This window comes from Penicillium arizonense, assembly GCF_001773325.1.
Source record: "Penicillium arizonense strain CBS 141311 chromosome Unknown PENARI_contig002, whole genome shotgun sequence".
Lineage (NCBI taxonomy): Eukaryota > Fungi > Ascomycota > Eurotiomycetes > Eurotiales > Aspergillaceae > Penicillium > Penicillium arizonense.
The window spans coordinates 1272219-1294511 of record NW_019173279.1 but is presented as its reverse complement, the minus strand read 5'-3'; the positions used below and the strand labels follow the sequence as shown (position 1 = coordinate 1294511).

Below are 22293 nucleotides of genomic sequence, written 5' to 3'. Positions count from 1 at the left end.
GATCAGTGCCGCGAATCTATGAGTGGCTAAGCGCAAGGTTTATATGCAATATGAGCTACCCATTATTCTATCAATTTCTCTTTCCAAAACAGCTCAAAGTAGACCAATCGCAACTATCCGACCAGCGGCAACTCCATGAAGTTGATCATTCCAACGGATGCATGCAAGCTGAATGCACCGAGTAAATGCCATAGAAGGTTATATGGTTTCACAAAAGTCCCTTACGGGCCAATTCGATTTTCCGCGCAGCTTCGCCTGCCTTGAATCCGCCCTTCGATACACAGATAGCGCTTCCCTCCCCGAGTTCGACCTTCTCTTCAACATCTGGGTGTGGGCAAGGGCAGTGGTGTGGGAAGTGTACGCAAGCGAGAGTACCGGGGCAGAGATAGTTGTCGCACTGAGCTATAAAAGGTGTCCCAAGTCAGTTATATGGTCGCAAGAGTAGTGACTCGGCAAAGAATGCCAGAGTATCCCGTTAGCTGAGACTTACCTGCATTCCACATCTGCTGGTATCGACCGCTGTCACTTGGGGCACTCTGCGACCGATGCTGCTGGCGCTGTTGCTGCTCGCCGCCTCCGAACATTTGCTCGAAGAAGTTGAATTGGGCCTGGGCGACGGACACGAGGAGAAGAAGAGCCCAGAGGGCTTGGCGCCAGCTTTGCAACATGATTCCAAATTCCAAGGTCACGACAACAATCGTGAAATAATTCTGTAGTAGATGTGCAGACCAAAACGAAGAGGTATAGATGAAGCCAGCTTACGCTGCATTGTCGGCACGTGACGCCAAGCCCCATCTCCGAACGAAAAACTTCCCCTTTGGAGCTTCGACGTCCAACTCGACAAACACCCAATTACAACCCACCATGTTTAAGCCACGAGTACTGGCGCCTCTAAGGGCGCTGGAGCGAGCCTTCACCCCGACAATCCGATCGACAAACGCGCTCTCTCAATCGCAATCCGTCCTACGAACACTCTCCGCATCCACATTCCCGAAAACCACACCTACACCCTCCCTCTCCCGCACGCTCCTCCCATTCTCACAAGTGCGTTACGCCTCACACGCCTCGCAAGGAACAGCCAACCGACACTCCCGCGATCCGGCCGGCAAGCGCCTCGGAGCCAAGCGCTCGGGCGGCGAGTACGTCGTTCCGGGATGCATCATCTTCCGGCAGCGAGGCTCGAAATGGTTCCCCGGCGAGAACTGCGCCATGGGCCGTGACCACACAATCTACGCTACACAGGCTGGGTACGTCCAGTACTACCTCGACCCATTGAAACACTCCGAGCGCCGGTTTATCGGTGTTGTTTTCAACAAGGATGAGAAGCTCCCGCACCCGCGTAACGCGCCCAGCCGGCGGAAGCTGAATATGGTTTCTGTGCCTATGGCGGAGAAGGTTGTTGGCCAGTCTGATCTTGTTGCTTCGGTTGATGAGAACGGTGTTCAGGTCTCTGATGTCGCGGCTGTTGATGCTCAGTCTGGTCCCCAGTGGCGTCCCGGTTACATGTACCGTGACGCTAACTGGCAGATTGGCCGTGCCGCTGAGGCAGCCGGTATCACTGCTATGCCTTATGATCGTCGCAACCGGTGGTTGGCGTGGAGGAAGCGGGAGCAGAGAGCTGAGCGGGCTGCCCAGATGAAGAGTCTGAAGGGCAAGAAGAAGACGAGCAAGAAATAAGGGCATCTGCAGTATGTGCGATGCCTTGTTTCAATGACTTTGGGTTTCTGTAGCGATATGAGGATCTGAATCTGGTGTTCACTGTATAATAGAAAGAGCATTTCCCCGTCAACTTCTCCAAGTATATCATATTCCTTGGACAATTGCCATTGTAGGGTGCTTTGTATATGAAGGTAGCATAGCCCATAGTCGGCTCAAACATGGCACGGCATGGTTGGAGAACAACTTATGTACATGCAAATTAAACAGACTAAATCAGCTTGTCCGATGGACAACGATTTGATTACTTAGAGTATCCACCTTTAAATGAATCAACTTTGGCGAGGTTAGGAGTTCTGAATAATGGCAGCGGCGATCTTCTCGGCAAGCATATCTACACCAGCAGTTAGCAACCGACCAAAAAGAAACATCACCAAGAAACTTACAAACTGTCGACTGAGGATGACCAGGAGGAAGGAAAGGGAAAGCACTAGCATCGACAACACGCAGTCCTTGCACACCATATACACGAGCCTGAGAGTCAACGACAGCCATCTTATCCTCCAGAGTACCCATCTTGCAAGTGCAAGCCGCATGCCAAATAGTCATAACATTGTTCTTGATCCATTCCAAGATCTGAGCATCACTTTTGACCTGAGTACCGGGGTTGTACTCATCACCAATGACAACGGGTGCCATGGCATCGCTCTGGAAGGCTTGGCGCATGCGCTTGAACATGGCAATGGCAACTTCCTGGTCTGCGGGAGTGTCCAGCCAGTTGGGGTTGATTGTGGGGAGGTCAGAAGTAGAACCTGAATTCAAGGTGACGTTTCCACGAGATGTAGGCGTGATTAGCACGCCGAGCATTGAGGCGTACTGGTATCCATCTTTGGGCTGGTTTGTCAGGAGGTTGGAGACGTTTCCAACGTATCCTGCGCCGGAGATGTACTATGTACCTGTTAGCATTTGTTCTGTATTTTGCCACCATCTTGGTCTTGTGTATACCTCTGCCTCGGGCCAGTCGTCCGGGAACTTAGACAAGCTCTCTTTCGTTGCCTGCGAGAAACCAGAGCGCAAAGAGTCCGGGATCTTCTCCCAGGCTAGGAAATCGGCGACTGGGTTCGTCAATGATCCAGTCTTGGTGAGAACTCCACCAACGACTTGTCCAGCCGCGTAGAGCAGGTTATTGGCAAACTTCGTGAATGTGGTCACTTGAACACGGTATGTAGGCGCAAAGAACGGATGGTCCCACATGTTCTGCCCGACACCAGGTCGGTTAGCGATAACGTCAATGCCATGAGCTTCCAATTGTTCAGAAGGGCCAATTCCAGAAACCATGAGAAGTTGAGGCGACTGAAATGCTCCAGCGGAGATGATAACTTCTTTCGAGGCCGAAAGGGTAATAGTGTTACCAAAAAGACCCTTCACTTCAACTCCGGTGGCTTTCCTCTCTTTAAAAACAACTTTTTTTGCAAGAGTGTTCGTATAGATTGTCAGAGAAGATGGAGTAACTTTGGATAAGAAAGACTCCTCGGAGCTACTGCGAAGCTCATGAGCCGGGTCGATGGTGGATGAACAGTACTGGGCTCCCATCAAAGAACCGAGGTTGAAGTCCTGAGTTTCATTGATACCAATAGCTTGCATACCAAGGTTCATCCACGAGGAGAATGGCATGGCAAAGTTAGCATACGAGACCTGCAATGGGCCACCGCCTCCGTTTGATTCATATGCGTCGGCGTTATAGGCAGCCGAGGCATTTGCAGCTCTGTATTGGGTGTTTGGCGGCGTGAACTGGACACTTTTTTTGTAAAGTGGAAGTACCTGGTCAAACTTGTAACTATCATCGTCGACAACAGTGGCCCATTGATCCATAGATTCGCGTGTTGGGCTGGATCGGGTATTAGCTGAGGGGCCGAAGTGTATAGTCCCTGTCACCTTACCGCTGGTAGATCATGAAGTTCAGAGCCGACCTGGAGAAACATTGTTACAACTGTCTTTTCGCGTAATTGTAGAGGAAAACAAGGAAAACATACGATCCTCCGAGGCATTTTCCTCGCGCGTAGTGAATGGCTCGCCCATTGGCACCTGGTTGGTCCATTGTAATAAAGCCCCAATCGACGGGAGAATTGGTATTAGGATTGGCTCCCACTGGTAGGACATCTGCCGCAGGAACTGCAGCCAGAGACTGTAGTTCATAATACCCTCCAGCTTCCACCAAAGCGACTTTGAACTCGTTTTGTGCTAATCGCGTCGCAATCACAGCTCCGCCGGTACCACCACCAACAACCACGTAGTCAAAAGTCTGGTCAACAAGGGGGCCAGCCCGTCGCTCAAATTCTTCACCTGCCACGCTACTCACCTGGAGCGCGAAAGATACAAGTATAGCCCGGAAAAGCATCTTGACAGACGGTTGAATTGCCGGGGAATCGGTGCTAGACAGGGTCTACCATTACAGCGAGAGGGGTCCGATATAAGTTCAAAGCTTTACAAGGTCAGCTCGGATCCCGCGGCCAATGTTTGGTGGATTGCTGTGTGACTGTGACGGGAATGATGAAGGATGGACCAAAGGGGTAATGATAGCCCAGGAACGCTGGAACTAGCTCTTTCAAAAATCCTCAAGATCCCATCTGGGGTCAGTTTAACTGGAGTCTTGCACTAAATCAGCTAATTGCTGACAGTTTCCATTCCTTTTCTTTGGTTCATACCGAGGGATTTCCTCCCCGCAAATTTAAGCATAAGTGGCGCCCGTGGTCCAGCCCGATCCGCCAAACTCTATTATAGTTTGCCGACCGGATTTTACCTACTCCGTTGGATAGATCAATTGTCTCTTAAGCGATCACTGCGATACAATACACATCCTCTTCAGCTCCTGCCACTAACACTTCACATCACACGGGCCATGCGGGATTTGGTGCTGAGGGCCGCGTCGGTCCCCCACTGGAATCGGTTTGTTTCAAGCCAAGACGATCGGTTAGATGCACTTCGCTAATATTTAGATCGAGTATTCGATTGACCCAGAAAACAGTGCCTGAGAACAAACTCTTGATCTCCTTGATCCTAGCTAGTTTCACGATTCCCTGCATTTGTTAACAATGCTGCAAGTTGAGGAATCCATCAAAGTAAGACAGATTTAAGCCACGGTTTTAGGGGTATATTCTAAGTACAACTGCGTAACCCTTCTTCTCTCCTGTAGAGATTTAACGCGAGGACAATATTGCACACTTGACTAGATTTCCGAGGCAAAAACTAGTCTGTCTTTGGTCAAAAAACTGGTTAAGTATCAATGTTTTGCCATCACGCCGTCCTAGTGCTGTACCTGTGCTCAGGCTATTTACATGAACGCTCCACTAGAGCGGGGCACGGGCCGTCTCGTATATTCAATCTTCCAATGAATATTTTTCAGGTGTCTCGCTTGGTGAACGATCGTGATCATGCCTAACTTCTTTAATATCCGCGGGTGTCAAAATTTCGGATGTGTGTTTGCGTCACGTTCATTTTTTTGGCATATTATTTCGCCTCTGCTTTCCCTAGTATTCAGTTTCAAAGATTACCAATAAGTTTAATGTCATTCTCTATTCGCTATATGGACGTAATGAATAATCTACTGAATAGAATACCAAATCTAGAATATAATATTGTCACTTATTATTTGAGGGGAACTCACTTTCAGGGTGGACTATATACATTGAGCTCAATATCTCTCCCTCTCTCTCGCGCGCGCGCGCTCACCTTCTTCCTCATCGACTCCTATCATCTTTTCTTAGCCTTTTCAGATAGTCGATCAAGCTATAGCTTCCAAGAATCCCCACGTGGATAACGGCGTTAGCTAGGTACATCCAGGGCATCGAGATAGAATAAGGCCCCAAGGTAAAGAAATGATGCGACCATACAGGGAATGCCCTGTGTCCCCTCAAGGCAACCACTGAGTATTACATTCACGACTGTGCCGACTCTTGATAAAGACACTATTCAGATCTCGTACGTCTCTATCTATGGAAAGGTTGATATAGTATGCTAATATTGGACCCTTTTGTTAGGAGAGCCTTCAAAACATTGGCCGGTCAGACCAGGCTAGTCTAACGAACTAGTGGGGTTATTACCCGTACAAGGCTGCGCGATCCGGTCGATTCGCCAGATTGTGGATAATATGAGGCTTGCTTATACGCAGGTTTTGGTCAAATCTACGAAATAATAGAGTGTGTCCTTGGGGATAGCTCTGAGAGTCCCGTGAGGCTCATCTTGGAGATCTCAGAGGCTTGACGGTCTCGTTTCTTTTAGGTTGAGGTAATTCAATATGACTGGCGTTGGCACAATTCACGTACTGGAATTTCTATGAGCTCTGCGGCTTTCAATAAAATCGGGGCTCTAGACTCAAAAGGTCCATTTAGGTATGGAGCTGGGCGTATACTAAATGTCCGTGCACACCAGGATCTACTCAGCCCCTCAACCCCTATTAGTCCTCATGTTACAAGCATAGAACAACTACCAATGTTTAACTTGAGTACCGATCTAACAAGTGCCGATTCTGTTGCTCTAGGGACTTGTTAATTGCGGATGTCTACAAATACAACTCGAAAGCCCAAGGTTCAACACGAGAACGGCGTCTTTCGCCCCCATTGTCCAGTCAAATTCTAATCTCATAGACATCGTCACTCACAAAAAGCGAGCAAGAGACTACTGCATATACCATGAAAAATCCACTGCACAACCCATTACCAGCCTCGCTATCTAGTACATATGATCCACTTTCCCCAAACAGCAACCCTAAACTGACCACCCAACAGGCGAGTGCAAGAAAGCAGCAGCAATCCTAGAATCCTTCATCAACCCGAAACTCAAGATCGACGGACAAATACCAAGAAAGGTCTTCAAAGGGGCAAAGGTACCACACCCCTTAGTGAAACAACCCTCAGAATTAGTGCTTACTCCCGCCCCGCCTCCAGGGAATCGCCATCTTCACAGCCCTACGAGCTGGATTCCTAGGCTCCGCCCGCTTCGGATCAGGTTTAATAATCGCCCGCCTCCCAGATGGAAGCTGGTCAGCCCCATCAGCAATGGGCATGGGCGGCGTCGGAGCAGGCGGCCAATTCGGCATGGAATTAACGGACTTTGTATTCGTCCTGACGTCCGATTCAGCAGTGAAAACATTCATGCAGGCTGGGAGTCTGACTCTTGGTGGGAATATCTCTGCGGCTTTCGGCCCTATTGGTCGGAGTGCTGAGGCCGGGGGTGTGTTGGGGGTGAAGGGCGGTGCTGGGGTATTTGCTTACTCGAAGACTCGTGGGTTGTATGGTGGTGTTACGGTTGAAGGTGGTGTTATTGCTGAGCGGGCTGATGCCAATAAGAAGTTTTATGGGCGGAAGGTTAGGGCTGTTGAGCTTTTGGCTGGGCTTGTGCCTTCGCCGCCTGAAGCTGGGGTGCTTATGGATGTGCTGAATGGGGACTTCTTTCTTGTTGATGGAGCTGGTGCACCTTCTTCGGAGGGTCCGGGGCAGTTGGATGCTCAGACTACTGGGGTTTCTGTTGGAGGTTCTAGCGAACAGCCACAAAGTGGTTCTGCTCCTGCGGCTGGGCAGGCACCAGCTACCGAGCGGGTTGCAGAGCAAGCGCCTCAACTTCCGGAATTATCCAATTTTGAGAATCTCGATATGGTCCAGGAGCCAAATGTGCAGGGGCATCTTCCTGTCGTTGATCAAGGATCGGCTGCAGAGCAAAATGGGCAGCGAGAAACTCAGCCCACACAATCTTCCAACAGTGCTCATGATCATACTTGGGGAGATACTGAACGCCTTGCTTCTAGTGTTCAACAAGAACCGTCCGAGAGAGCGAACAGAGAACAGGCAAAAGGGAAAGAGCTATTGCCCGTTAAACCAGATGAGCCAACTGATGGGCCGAACATCGAGCATGCTCACTAATGCTCAGGTGACTGAGACGGATGTTCCTTAAAAACCCCTTGCTGCGATTCCTTAAAAAGGCAGAGAATTAGCTGTCAACCTACAGTTATCCAAAAATACAGTGTGAAAATCATTGAAGTTTGTACATTTTATATGACATTGGTATCAAGAACCAAAAACAAAACATTCACTCGGCAAACAACCGACCGAGTATCAAACTCTGACAAAGAAACTCATTACCAACAACCTTTGGAGTAGTCTTCCGCTCACTCGGAATAGGAGTAGAAGGAATGATCACAGTAGACTTCTTCCGCTTCCTTCCATGAGTCAGATGAATCTTCTGCGTCTTCGGCTCAAGCATCCACTGTGCAGCACGTTGATCCGCATCGTCAACGTAGATCCAGTCCCAGCTGGATGGTACACCGGCGTCAGACTGTGAGTCGATCAAGGCTCGGGCCGTGCCGAGATCGGGGACTCGTTCAACGCGCGAAGCTCCCAGGGCGTATGTGAGGAAGATGTAAGCTTTTCGCTTTTCTTCTGCTTTTCCGCGGCCCATGACGAGGAGGACTGATTGCCCTTTGAGGAGTTTGGGTCGTGCTGAGATGGTTTCGGAGAGACGGGCGGAAGACGGGGGTGTTGGAATCATTAGTCTGGATTTTGTTGCTCCGTTGAGGTAGGTTGAGTCTCCGGCGGGTAAAAGGTAGATGTCCCAGTCAAGAACGCGGCCTTGTGCAAGGCAGTCTTCTACCCAGCGTCCTGACAGACAAGGGAGATTTAATGCAAGTGCTTGCATGTATTTCTCGCGACGGGAATGTGTGTCGGCAATCAAGCAAGCAAAGCCAACATCTTCGGCAAGGCTTGTAAGACGTAGGCCTTGGTTTTTGGCTTCATCCTTGGCTGGGGGTTTTGTCGGGGTATCATTTGGAATAATCGATGAGGCTTCGAACAATTGAGTGAATCCTTCGTGTAATAAAGTGCCGCCGTTCTCTTCGATCAGCTTTGTGACACGATTTTTGGACGTTTCATCTTCTTTGTAAGATACCGCGAATGCCATTCCGGCGAAGATCCCGCTGGCTTGACGAATGCTCCGAGAGAAGCGAGCGCTGGGAGATACAGGCACAGACAGGGGTTCAGATGGCGTTACGGCCTTGTTTTCTTGACGAACAGGCTCGGGCCGATGTGTAAACTCCCGATCTTCGAGCTTCTTCCAGAGCATAGTATCCAGATAGATGCGGCCAATGGGCACCTTGATGGTGTTTTCAGTACTGGTTAGTCCACCACGTGGCAGGCTCTTGCGCTGCTTGGGACCAAGGATGACAGTAGCGTGGCCATAAATATCAGTAATGGGATGAAGGCCATCGTCAACAGCCTTGGAAAGCTCTTCTTTAGTAAGTTTGTCTTCGAGCCCGCGGACAACGTGAGTTACTTTAGGGACATTAGGCATGTCAACTTTAACCTCATCTCCGACACGAAGCTCAAATCGTTTCACGGTAACTTTGGGCACTTCCACAGGGTGACTGTCCTCAAATTTAACCGAAAATTGATTTTGGGAGACCCCTAGTGGGGTTCCAAAGCATGTTGCAGGGAAGTATGCCAATTGTTGGCCCCTCCAGACCGCAAGCACTTGACTTGGAGCAATCTGCGTATTATCTGATAAAGTTTGGGATGGTCGGGGTGTAGTTGGGGATGCTATGGTGGAGGTTGATTCTGACACTGCAATATCGGCTGAGTCGGTTCTGGTACCGGCGGGATCAGAAGATGGAGGTGGTGGTGGGTTATGAACGACAGCTTTAGACTTAGGTGCGGATCTTTCAGGCTTCCCGGTGTTCTTTTCCGGGCTTTGCGATTCTCGCAAAGATCGTGACATAGCCCGCTGGCCGAGTCGTTGTCCGATCCTCGATCTCCGGTGGAAGGGCTGCTCAGGCGAGTTCTCCACTTCCCATACATTTTCGGGAGCTCGTCGCGGGGGCTTTGATTGTCTGCGGACGTCTGTTGCAGGCACTTGTATCTGCGATACGTGCTCTGGTTCTTCTGGAATAGGCGCTGGTCGACTGTGTAGTGCGCGAAGGGGTGTGACTGACTTAGGAGGCTGCGCACGAGGGGTGAAAGGTATGATCGGGTCGGAGGCGATATAACTTTGACCTTCATTGCCGCGGCGCTTCTTCTTATGTCGGGTTGGTGATCCATCGACGAGCGCTCTGAACTCTTTGTCGTCATTCGTAAAAATCCCAATCCCCATGTCGAACCCTCCCGTTCCAACTTGTGGTGAAAGGTCTGCCGCAATTTCGGTCAAGGCTCTGCGTTGCCCTCCGCCTGGGCTAGAAAGCAGTCTTTTGAGTGGCGAAGACAGTGCCCTAGCTCCAGATGGACGGATCTGACTGCTTCTGTTATTAGAAATACCATTGAACATCGGTGGAAGATCATCATCTTCATTGTTCAGTCCATCGCCATTGGATCCAGATTCTGAATGGCATTGGGAGTTACTGGGGCTTGTTTCAGGAATGCTTGTCAATCGAGCCATATCACCAATATGTTTAAGGCGTTGATGAACAGGCGTTTCAGTCACATGGGATTGCAGAGATGAGTTGACTCCAAGTCCCTGTTCTGTGGGGTGAGATGAGCCCATGTTTTGTTGCTCAGATGGGGCACTAGATTGTGCGTCTCCGTTCCTGTAGAATGGTGTGTCCTTTCCAGACTTTATATCCTGGCTATTTGGCACAATGCTATCTTGTTGGCCATTGCGAATTGAAGCTCCTGATGGTTGATCGGGTCGAGAGCAAGGAGGAGAGGATTGAAGGCGTTGTGGCAAAGGAGAATTCACATGAGAGCGCGATGGCGATTGAGGCATATTGTTCTGAACAGGTTCGTCGTAAATGCTTATCGGTGAGGCTTGTGGCGTTGGTTGAGGCGATGGTTGAGAATCGTTCACCTGCATTTGGGAAGAACGAAAGTTGGGTTGATTACCCGTTTGGGAGCGGAAGGAGCGTGGACGATGGATGTCGTCCTCTGGTTCTGCATCTAGACACGTAGCAGATGGTGAATGCATTAGCCCAAAGGCAAGCGCCTGAGATAGTCGCTCATGGGCGCTGGCGGCCGCGGCAGCATCCAACGGAGGGCCGTCGTAGTTCTCTTTATCCTCTTCCGTTGAAGATGGAGGAGGCTCTTGTGATTGAGGAACCTGCACAACACTATCTTCTTCTTGTTCTGTTTCTTCCTCGCTAGCAACAGGCTCGACCATTTCGACGTCTTGCGGTGAGTGTTGGGGAGAAGTTGGTCTGGCCGAAAGGTTTGATGTCGATCTGGCAGGAGCCCTCAGACCGGCCAACTGGGCCGCAGTTTCCTGATCAATCTCCCGTTGCCGCCGTGCACGTTCTACAAAGCTCGACTCCTTGTAGAACTCTTTGTCACTCTGGTCCGACTGGATGTTGCCCGCCGATCGAGTCAACCTCTCTCCTAACGTCCGATCGCGCTTGGTCTGTGACTCCTTCATCGAGATATAGTTCAAGTTCGGTTCGGATGATTCTCTGACGAAGTTGTTTTGGACACTCATCAACGGCGAGGAAATACCGTGAGTAACCCGGGCTTGCTGGATCGGAATATTCGGCGATGGGCGGTCCGATGCGAGTTCCGATTGCAGGTTGACGAGAGGAGATGACGGGGCCTGTGTGGCTCTGAATACCTGGCTGAGACCCATCAGGCCACCACTGGATTCGATATCCCCAGCAAGCGGGTTCCGTGAGACGCTCGGGGTCTCCGTGGTCACGCCGTTTGCCTCGGCCCTTTTCACCCCCGTTCCTGGAGTTTCAGCCAGGAACCTTTGCGATTCGGGGAAGAGATCGCGCGCATAGGCCATCGGAGAAGATTCGTTCGGATCAGAATTACTGGCGTCATCGTTTTCGTCGTTATACTGGGTGAGTTCGATCCCGTGGCGTGCGGTGTCCAATTCGGCGAAGAGGTCGATATGGCCGCTATCGCCTTCGTGCAAGGTCCTCAATGTTGCTCCGTCGGCTCCAGTTTGTGTGAAATCATGGTGCATGGACTCCTCGTTTTGTCGGATGAGGCTGTCGTACACTGACTGCGACACAACCTGGGTGTCCCCCGGAGCACCATCTCCCGAGCTCATGTCAAATTGCGATCCCGGTACAGCCTCCGGTCCGGCATCGCTTTTTTGGAAACTCATTGGTTGTGATTCATGCTGCCGGGATCGAGTCGGGGAGTGTTGGTTTGTGATGGAAAATCTCGCGGGGTCTGATGGCGTTTTCGGGGGTTGAGGTTGGCGAGAAAATGTGCCAGTAGCGCTGTTCACTTGGTATATGTAACTGAGTTTGTTCCTTGGTTCGTTGCCAGTATCTGCAAAGCCTGAGTGACACAGCTGAGATGGAGAGTGCTGGGGTTTTTGGATTAGTCCAATGAGGGCGAAGAACGCTGCAGGGTCGGTACATACTAGCCCCAACGCGTCGCGTCGCAACTTCGCAAAATCGATGCTATCCTCCTGACTTTCCATTTTCGGGCCATATAGAGTCCCAAGATACCCTCATAGATCAGTGTGGTAAGATAGCTACCTCAGATATTAATTGTACTAAATTGCTCCCTCGTGATGCCCGGCCAACAAAATTGCTGGGCTGGCACCCGAACGCGAGCCAGACGCGAAATCCATGTCACGTGAGTGTCGACAGCAATATTACCTCTTATGGACTAGCGTCGTAGTATAGTCTTTTTTTTGCACGATTCATGACCCGGCAAACGAGTACATTCTACAAGGTATTTACATTGATAAAAGTATTTGGAATAGTAAATCGTTGACATCATGGGTCATTATGCAATGATATTACAAGTATGCAACAATTCATGTTCAAAGCAACAGCATGAGCTGAGGGTATCAGAAGCCCTGTACAAAAACGTAAAAACAACACCATGCTACTCAATCACGCATGCGGTTAGGCACGAATCTCTTAATAAGGAATTCGCGCACCTGGTAAGTACCAAGCAAAGCACCAATATCATCAATGGAAGCAGAAGGCGGCGGCACTTCCACGTAGCAGACAACAAGACTCTTCAAGACCTGGGCCTGGACTCGGTTGACGCAGTGCAGCCACCACCAACTCCGAGCCTGCTTGGCAGCAATGACTTCCTTCCGTTCCTCGGTTTCGGTCCAGTAGGAGTGGCTGTAGGAGGGGATGACGATGACGGCGAACTCGGCGTGTGAGAAGACGGGTCCGCGGTTGTAGAGCAGGTAGTCTGTTCCGAATTTCACGCCGGAGCGGACGACCCAGCCTAGAGAGCGGAAGTGATGGTAGACGACATAGGAGAGCATGAAGGGGTCGTCGGGTTGGAGGGCGGCAGAGGCATCCCGAGAGGGATAGTAGGAGTGGTTGCAGAGGAGTTTGAGGAGGGATGTAGTTGAGATGATTGAGTTCGGCTGGTTCTGGCCTGCCTTGGCGGGGGCATCGTAGACGTTCAAGGCGCCGAGGGAGTAGGCGAGGAAGAATGCTTCTTCCTTGGAAAGTTGGAGATGCTCTTCATTTTCGAAGATGGGTTCCTCGTCCGCTTCGATGCTATCCACAAGGGGATCGGGGAGTTTGATGGAAGACGGCGAGTTTGATAGGAACTCTTTCTTTTGCACGACTGGCGAGAAGCGTACAGACTTCCCATTTGGCGACTTCTCGGCTTGATCTGTTGAATCCGTCACAGCCGCTTTTTGTGCTGCTTGGTTGCGTGCCTCGAGCATTCTGGCCTCCTTTGCCTTCCTGAGGGAGAACTTCTCAGTCGAGGTTGCTGTGTCGTTAGCCGTGCCATCTGCTGGCGTTGACTGGTTATCTTGGTCAGGCGTGGCGCCCGATTCCCTGGCCGCAGCCTCAGCCTTGAGTCTCTCCTCAATGGCCAGCTTTTCCATGCGTGCACGCTCTAGCTTCAGCTCACGTCGCTCCGTCCGCCGCTGCCTTGTAACCTCCTCACTTGACTTGCCGCCCAACAACCCTCTCCGCTTCTTCTCACGTGCCAGCCAGCTCGGCTCGCTTCGACTTAGACTACCCTTGCCAAAGAAGCCCATCTGCCACAAGGCCTTAATGGCATCCTCGTCCGTAACATGGATCGATGAAGTGGCCGAGTCAAAATACGCCGAGTAGACTTCTTGACGGGGCGGGGAGATAAGAAATGTGAGGTACGAGAGGACAACACTAATAAGAGAGAGAGGGTTATGAGGAATTACAGGAGGGACATGATGTACAGTGACCGGGAGAGGGAACCGGTGAATATGTCTGAAGTTGGGCCTAGGAGGACGGGGAGCACGAGGCGGGCGAGCATCTGCAGGCCCGGACTGGGTAGACGCAGGCCTCTCAGTGCTGGTTACTGGAGCGGCCATTATGAAGCCACTACTGGAAGAACTCGTATTGAGATTCAAAAGTCCTGAAGAAATTCGATGTTAGCGAATGTCTTTCCACATGCGAAGTGTTCAATCGACATGGTGTGGTTCTTCTCAGATACCGTTGTAGTCAATTCAGCAGATCATTGACAGACAGCTAGAAATCAAAGTGCCGTCTGCCTGAGCATGAATAAAAGGTGTCATCACCGAAGGTGAAGGGCATGGGGAGAGGGAAGAAGTCATTCTTACCTGGAGGTCTGTATGCTGGAGTAAGTTGAACTGTCAATTACTAAAGCCACCACGGCATTTCTGCCCATCAACGATGACTATGCGCTGTCATAGAGATGAAGATACTATTTTTGCAGCTCTTTCGAGGAAGAGGAATTTTTGCGGGAAGCTCGGCCATTTAAAGCAGAACATGACTCAGCAGGGTGGCCCGAGCTCGCTCAGGTTCATCGAGAAAAAAATTCCTCCACTATCGCCGTCAAGCCAAAACGAAGCACCAATACCGCCAAGTGAGTTATTGGTCTTGTACTCGATTATATCGGCTTGCTAACCTCGATCACTACAGAATGCATCTTATGGTATGTTTCATCGCAACCGCAAAGCGCACGAATCGCCAGCTCCCTCCCAGAATCGGTCGCTAATTTAACGAACAGTACACTCTCGACACCGAAGGCAAGCGTGTCTACACGCTCAAGAAGGTATGGGAAACAACTGCGTCGAGGAGTTTCTGTTGTATTCAGACTCAGTGGTTCCTCTGGTTCTACTTGTACCTTGCATGATTCTAACATCGGTCAACTACAGGTCCTCAACGGTGAGGTTACCAAGTCTGCCCACCCCGCCCGTTTCTCTCCCGATGACAAGTACTCTCGGTAGGTGCATTTGTGTTGTATGCTGGAATTGCAGTGAGCTAACCATTTCCGCAGTCACCGTGTCACCCTGAAGAAGCGCTACGGTCTTCTCCTCACCCAGCAGTCCGGTACGTCGAATCTCCTCCCAAATTGCGCTTTCTAGAAACTAATATCGATATCACAGCTGCCAACCCTGCCCAGGCTTAGAGCAATTAACACTGGGAAAAGTGTATCACCGGGCGGCATAGCCCATGTTTCGGCGAATGGTGTTTTTCTGCGGTCAACGGATGGCTAAGATGTGCATACTTGGTTTGCTTTCGTTGGATATTCTTGTCGGGGCTTGACCTAGACAAATTAGAGAATATGATACCTGATCTAGGTCGTCAACAACAAGGACTTTGGTAACTGTTCATATACAATCGTATGACTGGCTACATAATCTATGTTCAACTGTAAATCAAAAAGACAAGACATGGTCATTCCTCATGAACAGGCCGATCGTCAACATGAGTGCAACAGTGACATCAACCAAGTGAAACGAAACTTTTTTTCTTTTCCATGCCCCCAAACTCCAGCCCATGTAATGCAAGATGCAAAGTCACCCACATCGCACACTTAGCGCTTTTTAGAGTTGACATTGCGCCCAGCTCCGACCTTGGTACGACCGCCGGTTTTGTTGCGCTCGCCGGTCAAAATGCCAGGAAGGTAATCCTCGTCCATGAGATCGCGCTCACGGCGCTGCCGGCGCTCTTCTTCTGCGTTAGCGCGGACAAACTCTTTCTGGTCCTCAGCAAGGACGAGCTCTGTGCCCCATCCTCCCTTGCCACCGCCGCCCTTCCACTTGCCGTTCGCACTGCCTGCGATGGGCTTGGGGACGCTGTATACGTTGCCGCGGTTGTTCCACTGCATATTCTTCTTTAGATGCATTGTGAACTGGCCATTAGCAGTGGTGGTGCAAGAGACACGAGTAAGGGTATCTTTGCCGCAGCGAGGGCAGAACTGCTTGTTCATGTCCTTGGTGGTCAAGAAGCAGCCGTGGCAGCGCTTAATGAAGGTTCTGAGGTGCTGAATCTTCTGCAGGGTGGTGGTAGACAGAAGGTTAAGGTTCATCTGGAGGAGAACGTTTTGACACTATTCAACTATCTTAGTGTGTGGTTCAATGTTTTGGTTTCGTGTGTACTTACCGCGAAATCAGTGGTCATGGTCGCAACTTGCATCGTCTTCGGCGCAGCCGTAAGAGACGCAGCTCCACCAGACTCATCCTGAGCCAGGCGCTTCTTATAGTTGGAGGGTGTGATCCACTCTCCGCCGTCGGAATCGGCATCATCTGTAGGCTCGTCTTCGTCCTGCTCTTCGGCGGCAACAATCTCGACATCCTCGTTGGAGGCAGGGACAGTTTCCTCCTCCTTAGGCTGTTCTTGGTTCTCTTCAATCACAGCTTCCTTCACACCCTCTGTGATAGACTCCACATCTGTAGACTCAGGTTGGGCTTCCTTGGGTTCTTCCTTGGGTTCTTCCTTGGGTTCTTCCTTGGGTTCTTCCTTGGGCTCTTCCTTCACAGGAGGCTTGCCGTTGATTTTCTTCTGTCCGGGGACACTTCTCAACCGCCAGTCTCCTTCGTTCTTTTCGCACTCAAGTTCGTATGCAAGGGCGAGAATCTCGATATCGACTCGACTCAGCACAGTTCGGTCACCAGTCTTGCGAGCGAATTCGCTGATGATGTTGAAGCTGTTTGGTGTGGGCGTGCGCTGCTTCAAGAATGGCAGGTACAGAGTTTCGACACGTGCGCGGGCATCAGGGTCGCGAATTTCGCCCACCACGGAGGGGGTGGTGATAATTTCCTCACATTGCGCGAGGAGGGTCGAAAGCGGCGGGGTATTCTTGAGAATCGGACCCGCGTCCAACACAATTGTGTGGACGGGCTTAGGAGTTGCGTTTGTAGTCTCCGCCATATTGACCTGTATAACAGGAATATTCCTACTGGTCAACAACGAGAGAGCGAGGAAATGCAGGCGACTTGAGAAAGTGAATGTGTTGAAGATGAAATTTCTCTGTGAATGGTCTGTGCGTCCTTATCGGTCTATCTTATCGCATCTATAACCACCAAGGTTTTTATTTTTTATTTTTATTTTATTTTTCCAATTGACCTTGGACCAATTTAGCGAATACTGTGATGGTTGCTTGATAACTAAGGCTATATAGAAATTTAGCATATCTATGTAGATATAATGAAGTGGCGCTGTTGTTGGCAACAGGGCTGAATACCTCGGGAAGCAAAGTAAATGTTATACCAATGCTCTTGAAGAATTAAGGACTGGTCTTGGTATCTCTATGGATAGATAATTGGAATTAGTCGCGGTTGGTCAACCAATGTAGTTATTCCGACCCTCAAGATAAGTAGGGAGGAATTAAGAATTTATGTTTGCTTTACTGCCAAACATTAATCTTAGAAATATATCGACTGTAAATATTATCACGCAGAGAGTCGTATACCAGCCACTAGGCCCAAAGGCATCGAGAGAAGTGAAGGAGCTGTCATATTCCGTGGAAAAACTTCCCCGAGTTTCTGTACAGTCCTAACAAGTTGAGGCTGAGAACAGATCCCGCAAGCCTTAAGCAGACCACCACCAGATCTTGGTGCAAGTCATGTTACGCTGACGTAGCTTGCGTGCCGGAAATCTGATCATATTAATACCAGAGTCAATCGGATACTCAACTATAGACCTAAAGTCTTTTGGCAGTGTTTTATATTACGAATCTGTGGGACATAACGTGTCATATGAACGGGTCACTCTAGATATCAAAATTGGAGCCTACCTTCCTAATTGAAATGGCAAACAACCCTCCTCATCAAGATTAATGCAACACCCCGCCCAAATAATTTAGTGGTAAAACACTACAGTTAACTGTGCTAGGCCATACCGTGCAGAGAGAAAGCGGTCGATTCCTAGAGATCGCCCGGTAGATCCCGGTGGGATGCCTTCTACTTTTCTTCTGCTCTTCTCTTTTTTTGACGTTTTCCTATAGGGATCCGACTGAGACTTCAAATTTTGCAATTATCATCATAAGACTCCGAGAGTACATAAGAGAAATCCTTAGCTCTGGTGCCATGAATCAGCAGCGCTGACCGAGTAGTGTTTCGACAACAATCCTTTCAAGGACACTTGCGTTGTTCATTCATGACTGGCACACCACATTCTGTCCAGAGCAGCCAGAAGTAAATGGTTGCCGTGAACCGTCTCATTTTGAACCAGACTTGATTGTGCATTTCCAGTGCAGGCCAGTCACAGTGGTCTACAGTAGGCATCGCAGTCGCGGTGGACTCGTCTCGAGTACCCACATAATGAAAGGTTACCATGTTTTCTACAATTGTCCAAATAGCATTAACAGACGATATCTACTCTGTCAATACATCTGTTAATTACCGAGCTTCCTTAGCAACTCGGCAACCAAGGCAATATATGTGCATGCAAGCTCAGAACCTAGCGCCCTGCATATTTGCTAAAGCCACCACGTAACGAAATTAGAAGACTCAAATCTCCAGCAACGCAAAGAAAGGCCTGCAGTCCCTTCCGCGAGGATGAATTGGCAATTATCAATCTTCGTGCAGGCAATCAGCCCCCGGATGTGACATGTAAACTCATTTGTCAAATCCACATTGGTGGAGTTCGTTTCAGCCACACATTTCAGCTGATTATCTCAATGGCTTAGAGATTAATTGCTTTTCCAAAAACTACTTTGCACCTTTTGCCGCGGGCTGAAAAGCGCATCGTGAACACCTTTGCCTATTGTGAGAACTGAGTGCCCGACTGAATGGAACTCGTTAGCTCTATTAAAAAGACTGAGGTGATCTAACGCATAAAAACCGGTTTCCAATGTTAAATTCATAACTAAATACATACAATTATCAAGTTCCAGCACAGGGAAATGAAGCTTTTGGGTGTTTACGTCGGGGTTAGAAGCAAGTAACGACAATCCCTTACAAGGAACCAGCCACTATCGAACGGCGATTTGGCCCGACGAATAGGAGATTTAATTCAAACTTTGAATTCCACTTTTAATTGGATTTCCGCCCTCTCAGAACAAGTATATTTGTGGGAAACTTCTGGGGCATCCCTTGCACGACTAGTGACCTGTGTGACGAGCTTAACGAAGCCCTACCAAGCAAATTCGGGTCCCTGGCGGATGTGGGCGCTTCGTTTCTCTGTCAACTCTTGAAACAAGCTGAACTTTATTTCAATCATTTTTTTTATCCCCAAGGTAACGATAGAGGGGCAGAACGAGGTGATGAAACCGAAGATGTTTCTCGATCGATGTACTGTATAGGATCGGACGTGAGGCCCCAGTATTATGATCGATCGGGGGTTATTGTGTCCCGGCAGTTTAGTTCTTTACTATTTGATGTTTTGTTCTGTCATTTCCGTGCCTTGCCCACCACAAGGTGGGATTGTGGCGATGTCATAGGCAGGGATGTGATGTGTATATTACATCGTGGAGTTACGCGCATACTCACGATCCAAATTCTAGCATCCAATGGGTTTGACTCCATCCAACAGACGCTAAATAATACAGATCTGCGACGTTCTAGATAGATCAACGCCAATGACAAGCTTAACACGCAGATTAATACCTACATAGTCGAGCAGGCTGGAGCCCGGAGGATATTCTTCTCCGGACCCCATGATCTTCATCATTAGTTCCTGTCATTTTTCCCTCGGAATCACCGGCGGAAATCGAATCCAATAATCTCAGTGGTCCTTTGCGGAGATTGAATATCGAAGTCTGCAGCGTGTTGTCCCGACCTCTCAATGTCCCGACCTCTCAACAAGATATTTGGAATCTGTTCAACGATTGCGTTGCGTATGAAATACCAGCAGCTAGGGTCGCTAATAGTCACAAGAGTATAAACCGCCATGCATAATTTTTTTTGGGAATAAAGGCACACTGGCCAATGCATACCTGATCCGATCGATAACTCAGGCGGATCGTTCCACATGCGATCGTCGTGAAGATCAGCGACTAGTTCACCATACAGAGCAGTGAAGAGGAAAGGGGTGTAAGTTTAGAAGTTTCAGAACAATCGATCTATCTACGTCCCCTGCAAACTATAATTCTTCCTCGTTCATGGGGGTATGTTATCCACGATGAGCCAAATTGCACATGCAAGATGACCGAAATGAAAATAAGGAAGGAGAAAAATCAAAAAATTAGAACCGCAGTTCCAAGTGCACATATCGACTCTTTCGGGATCTACTTTGGGCCCGATTCGTTGTATGCGGCCCCTTGCGCTGCACCTTGCAAACACGCTCTCATCGAGACTGGGCTACTGTCTCGCGTTTAAGCATCGGTCCGCCAGTCCGGGGAGGCGAGGAGACGCAATACTAGCAGATCATTGATCAATTAAATTCTGCTCTCGTGGAGACGGGGTTAGTTATGCATTTTCGCCTCGGCCTTTAGACTTCTGGATCTGGCTGCATTGTTTATCGGCTTGCTTGTCAAATCGGCTTATACATAAGGTGATCACCTTGACGCCTCTCCCTTTTCTCCAAGCGGTTCGAGAGATTCTCTTCTTATAGCTCGCTGTTATTTCGCCTTGACTTGCTTTCGACCTTGAGCCTTGGATTTACTGGTCAATCGGATCAATATTTTACATTGATCTGGCCTTCGAAGTATTCTGCATATTCCCCAGTTTTGTCCACATTCTTTTGATATTGGATCCGGGGTAGGAATCTTTCTTTCATCCCCAGGTCTCCTTGCCAGGGCCAACGAGGCGTTCCAAGATGAATATGTATCAAATTCGCGATGCGATATTCCAGCGGGATAATGACGGCATCTATATGACCTCCCGCGGAGTACAGGGTTTGACCGTGAGCGTTGTTTTCACGGCATTAGCAACATGCTTCGTGGCTGCGAGAATGTACACCCGCATCAAACTCATGAGAAAGGTCGAAGCAAATGACTGGATGGTCATCATCGCTTTGGTAAGTCGCCATGCCGAGACGCCAAAAGACCAACGGCTAATGCGGACAAACAGGTCAACTCATATGTATTCATGGGATTGGATATAGTCGAAGCAATCAGTGGAATGGGTATGCACTTGAAGGATATCCCACCGCAAATCCTCGAGAGACAGATGAAGGCGAGTTCGCCCGAACCCGGTTGCCCACCAGTCAACGCCGTGTCTAACAACCACCCCAACAGGCTTTCTGGCTCACCATTCCTTTCTATAACGCCGCCGTTCTCTGCGCCAAAGCCTCAATTCTGATGCAATACTTCCGCGTCTTCCCAACACATCGCATGCGCGTCGTCTGTTGGATCATGATCACCATCCTTGGCGTCTATGGTACCTGGGCGGTAATCAGTGCATTCCTCAATTGTATCCCGGTTGCCAAATTCTGGGACCCTACAATTCAAGGAGGTTTCTGTTTGAGCAAGCCTGGTCTATGGTTCTCGAATGCTAGTATGCATATTGCAACCGATCTCGCCATCTTCATCATTCCCATCCCAGCATTGTTGGTGATTGACTTGCCTCGGAAGCAGAAGTTCGCTCTGATGCTCATGTTTGGCTTGGGAGGCTTGTGAGTGGTTGCTAAGACATACCAGGTCAATCGTGGGACTCTATAACTAACAATACCCGCTAGTGTCTGCATAACCAGCATCGTCCGTCTAACTAGCTTAAAAAAGATCGCAGACTCGACAGATCCAACCTGTACGCACCTCCAAATCAAATCAAAGGCTCTGACAAAAAAAGCTAACCTAAAACGCAGACGACAACGTCGCTGCCGCCGCCTGGTCCGCAGTCGAATGCAACACAGGCATAATCTGTGCCTGCCTCCCAACGCTCAAACCGCTACTCACCCGCATCTTCCCAGGAATGATGACAACCTTCAGTGCAAGCCGCCCCAGCTACGGCGACACAACGCAGCGCAACTCAACCTGGAACGGAGACAGTTCAACGTTCGACGCGCCTGGCGACGATCCCGAGTACGGTGCTGGTGACCCGGAACGTGTGCTTGAGCTTGTTCCTGGTAATGGGTTTAGCAACGATCGTGGCCATGGGAAGAGTTGGTCTCAGGAGGAGAAGAAGGAGTTGATGGAGATTTATTCGCTCCCTGAGCCACATGGTCCTGTTCATCATGCTACGCCTTCGTCGGAGTCGGTGGATTCGTTGAGGCATTGATTGTTTTGGGGTTGGTTATTTCTTCGCGGTCTGATTTATGGGCTAGTCCTTCATGCTGGATAATGTGATATGCGTGATGGAGGTCTGGGTTTCTTTGCTCGTGCTTTGAGCTTTACGGTCTTTTCCAGTCTGAGGACTGTTATTCACTCACCTACAACCCCACGACTCGACATTCTCTTGTTTCTTTTTGTTTTTTTTTCGGGTCATCTTGGACATGGTTTTCTTTCTATAACGTCTATTTGGGAATTCTTGGATATATAGTCGTGGTACAGCAATCAAATCACAGATAGGCTGAATGACAACCGCTTGAAAGGTTTAAGTTGATACCGGAATCACATTGGTGTAGTC

The 22293-nt window shown here is 49.5% G+C and overlaps 9 protein-coding genes across 9 annotated transcripts; 4 read left to right on the top strand and 5 right to left on the bottom strand.

Moving 5' to 3' along the window:
- Positions 1-208: 208 nt before the first annotated feature.
- lcl2 lies at positions 209-668 on the bottom strand (the record flags this gene model as incomplete). Its single annotated transcript, XM_022627155.1, has 2 exons — positions 209-402; positions 491-668. The coding sequence occupies 2 exons, from the start codon at positions 666-668 to the stop codon at positions 209-211; spliced, it is 372 nt and encodes a 123-aa protein (XP_022492639.1).
- Positions 669-864: 196 nt separating this feature from the next.
- On the top strand, positions 865-1677 carry PENARI_c002G04229 (mitochondrial 54S ribosomal protein bL27m; the record flags this gene model as incomplete). The annotated part of the gene is made up of 1 exon (XM_022627430.1): positions 865-1677. The coding sequence occupies one exon, from the start codon at positions 865-867 to the stop codon at positions 1675-1677; it is 813 nt and encodes a 270-aa protein (XP_022492857.1).
- Positions 1678-2003: 326 nt separating this feature from the next.
- PENARI_c002G08848 (GMC family oxidoreductase) lies at positions 2004-4054 on the bottom strand (the record flags this gene model as incomplete). The annotated part of the gene is made up of 5 exons (XM_022627754.1): positions 2004-2050; positions 2103-2604; positions 2662-3544; positions 3597-3626; positions 3690-4054. 5 exons carry the CDS (start codon positions 4052-4054, stop codon positions 2004-2006), a joined length of 1827 nt encoding a protein of 608 aa, XP_022492947.1.
- Positions 4055-5950: 1896 nt separating this feature from the next.
- PENARI_c002G09748 (lipid-binding SYLF domain-containing protein) lies at positions 5951-7571 on the top strand (the record flags this gene model as incomplete). Its single annotated transcript, XM_022627814.1, has 4 exons — positions 5951-5974; positions 6300-6387; positions 6441-6538; positions 6600-7571. The coding sequence occupies 4 exons, from the start codon at positions 5951-5953 to the stop codon at positions 7569-7571; spliced, it is 1182 nt and encodes a 393-aa protein (XP_022492366.1).
- Positions 7572-7737: 166 nt separating this feature from the next.
- Positions 7738-12054, bottom strand: PENARI_c002G09214 (chromatin-binding protein RAD9; the record flags this gene model as incomplete). Its single annotated transcript, XM_022627782.1, has 2 exons — positions 7738-11937; positions 11995-12054. The coding sequence occupies 2 exons, from the start codon at positions 12052-12054 to the stop codon at positions 7738-7740; spliced, it is 4260 nt and encodes a 1419-aa protein (XP_022492499.1).
- A 417-nt stretch (positions 12055-12471) lies between these two features.
- sen2 (tRNA splicing endonuclease subunit SEN2) lies at positions 12472-13911 on the bottom strand (the record flags this gene model as incomplete). Its single annotated transcript, XM_022627926.1, has 1 exon — positions 12472-13911. The coding sequence occupies one exon, from the start codon at positions 13909-13911 to the stop codon at positions 12472-12474; it is 1440 nt and encodes a 479-aa protein (XP_022492896.1).
- Positions 13912-14172: 261 nt separating this feature from the next.
- PENARI_c002G08696 (H/ACA ribonucleoprotein complex subunit NOP10) lies at positions 14173-14972 on the top strand (the record flags this gene model as incomplete). The annotated part of the gene is made up of 7 exons (XM_022627741.1): positions 14173-14180; positions 14277-14426; positions 14483-14495; positions 14571-14615; positions 14719-14786; positions 14841-14893; positions 14950-14972. The coding sequence occupies 7 exons, from the start codon at positions 14173-14175 to the stop codon at positions 14970-14972; spliced, it is 360 nt and encodes a 119-aa protein (XP_022492178.1).
- A 408-nt stretch (positions 14973-15380) lies between these two features.
- PENARI_c002G07425 (rRNA-binding endoribonuclease) lies at positions 15381-16717 on the bottom strand (the record flags this gene model as incomplete). Its single annotated transcript, XM_022627641.1, has 2 exons — positions 15381-15896; positions 15950-16717. The coding sequence occupies 2 exons, from the start codon at positions 16715-16717 to the stop codon at positions 15381-15383; spliced, it is 1284 nt and encodes a 427-aa protein (XP_022492897.1).
- A 3828-nt stretch (positions 16718-20545) lies between these two features.
- On the top strand, positions 20546-21945 carry PENARI_c002G05345 (uncharacterized protein; the record flags this gene model as incomplete). The annotated part of the gene is made up of 5 exons (XM_022627507.1): positions 20546-20746; positions 20800-20934; positions 20967-21343; positions 21407-21474; positions 21533-21945. The coding sequence occupies 5 exons, from the start codon at positions 20546-20548 to the stop codon at positions 21943-21945; spliced, it is 1194 nt and encodes a 397-aa protein (XP_022492533.1).
- Positions 21946-22293: the final 348 nt, after the last annotated feature.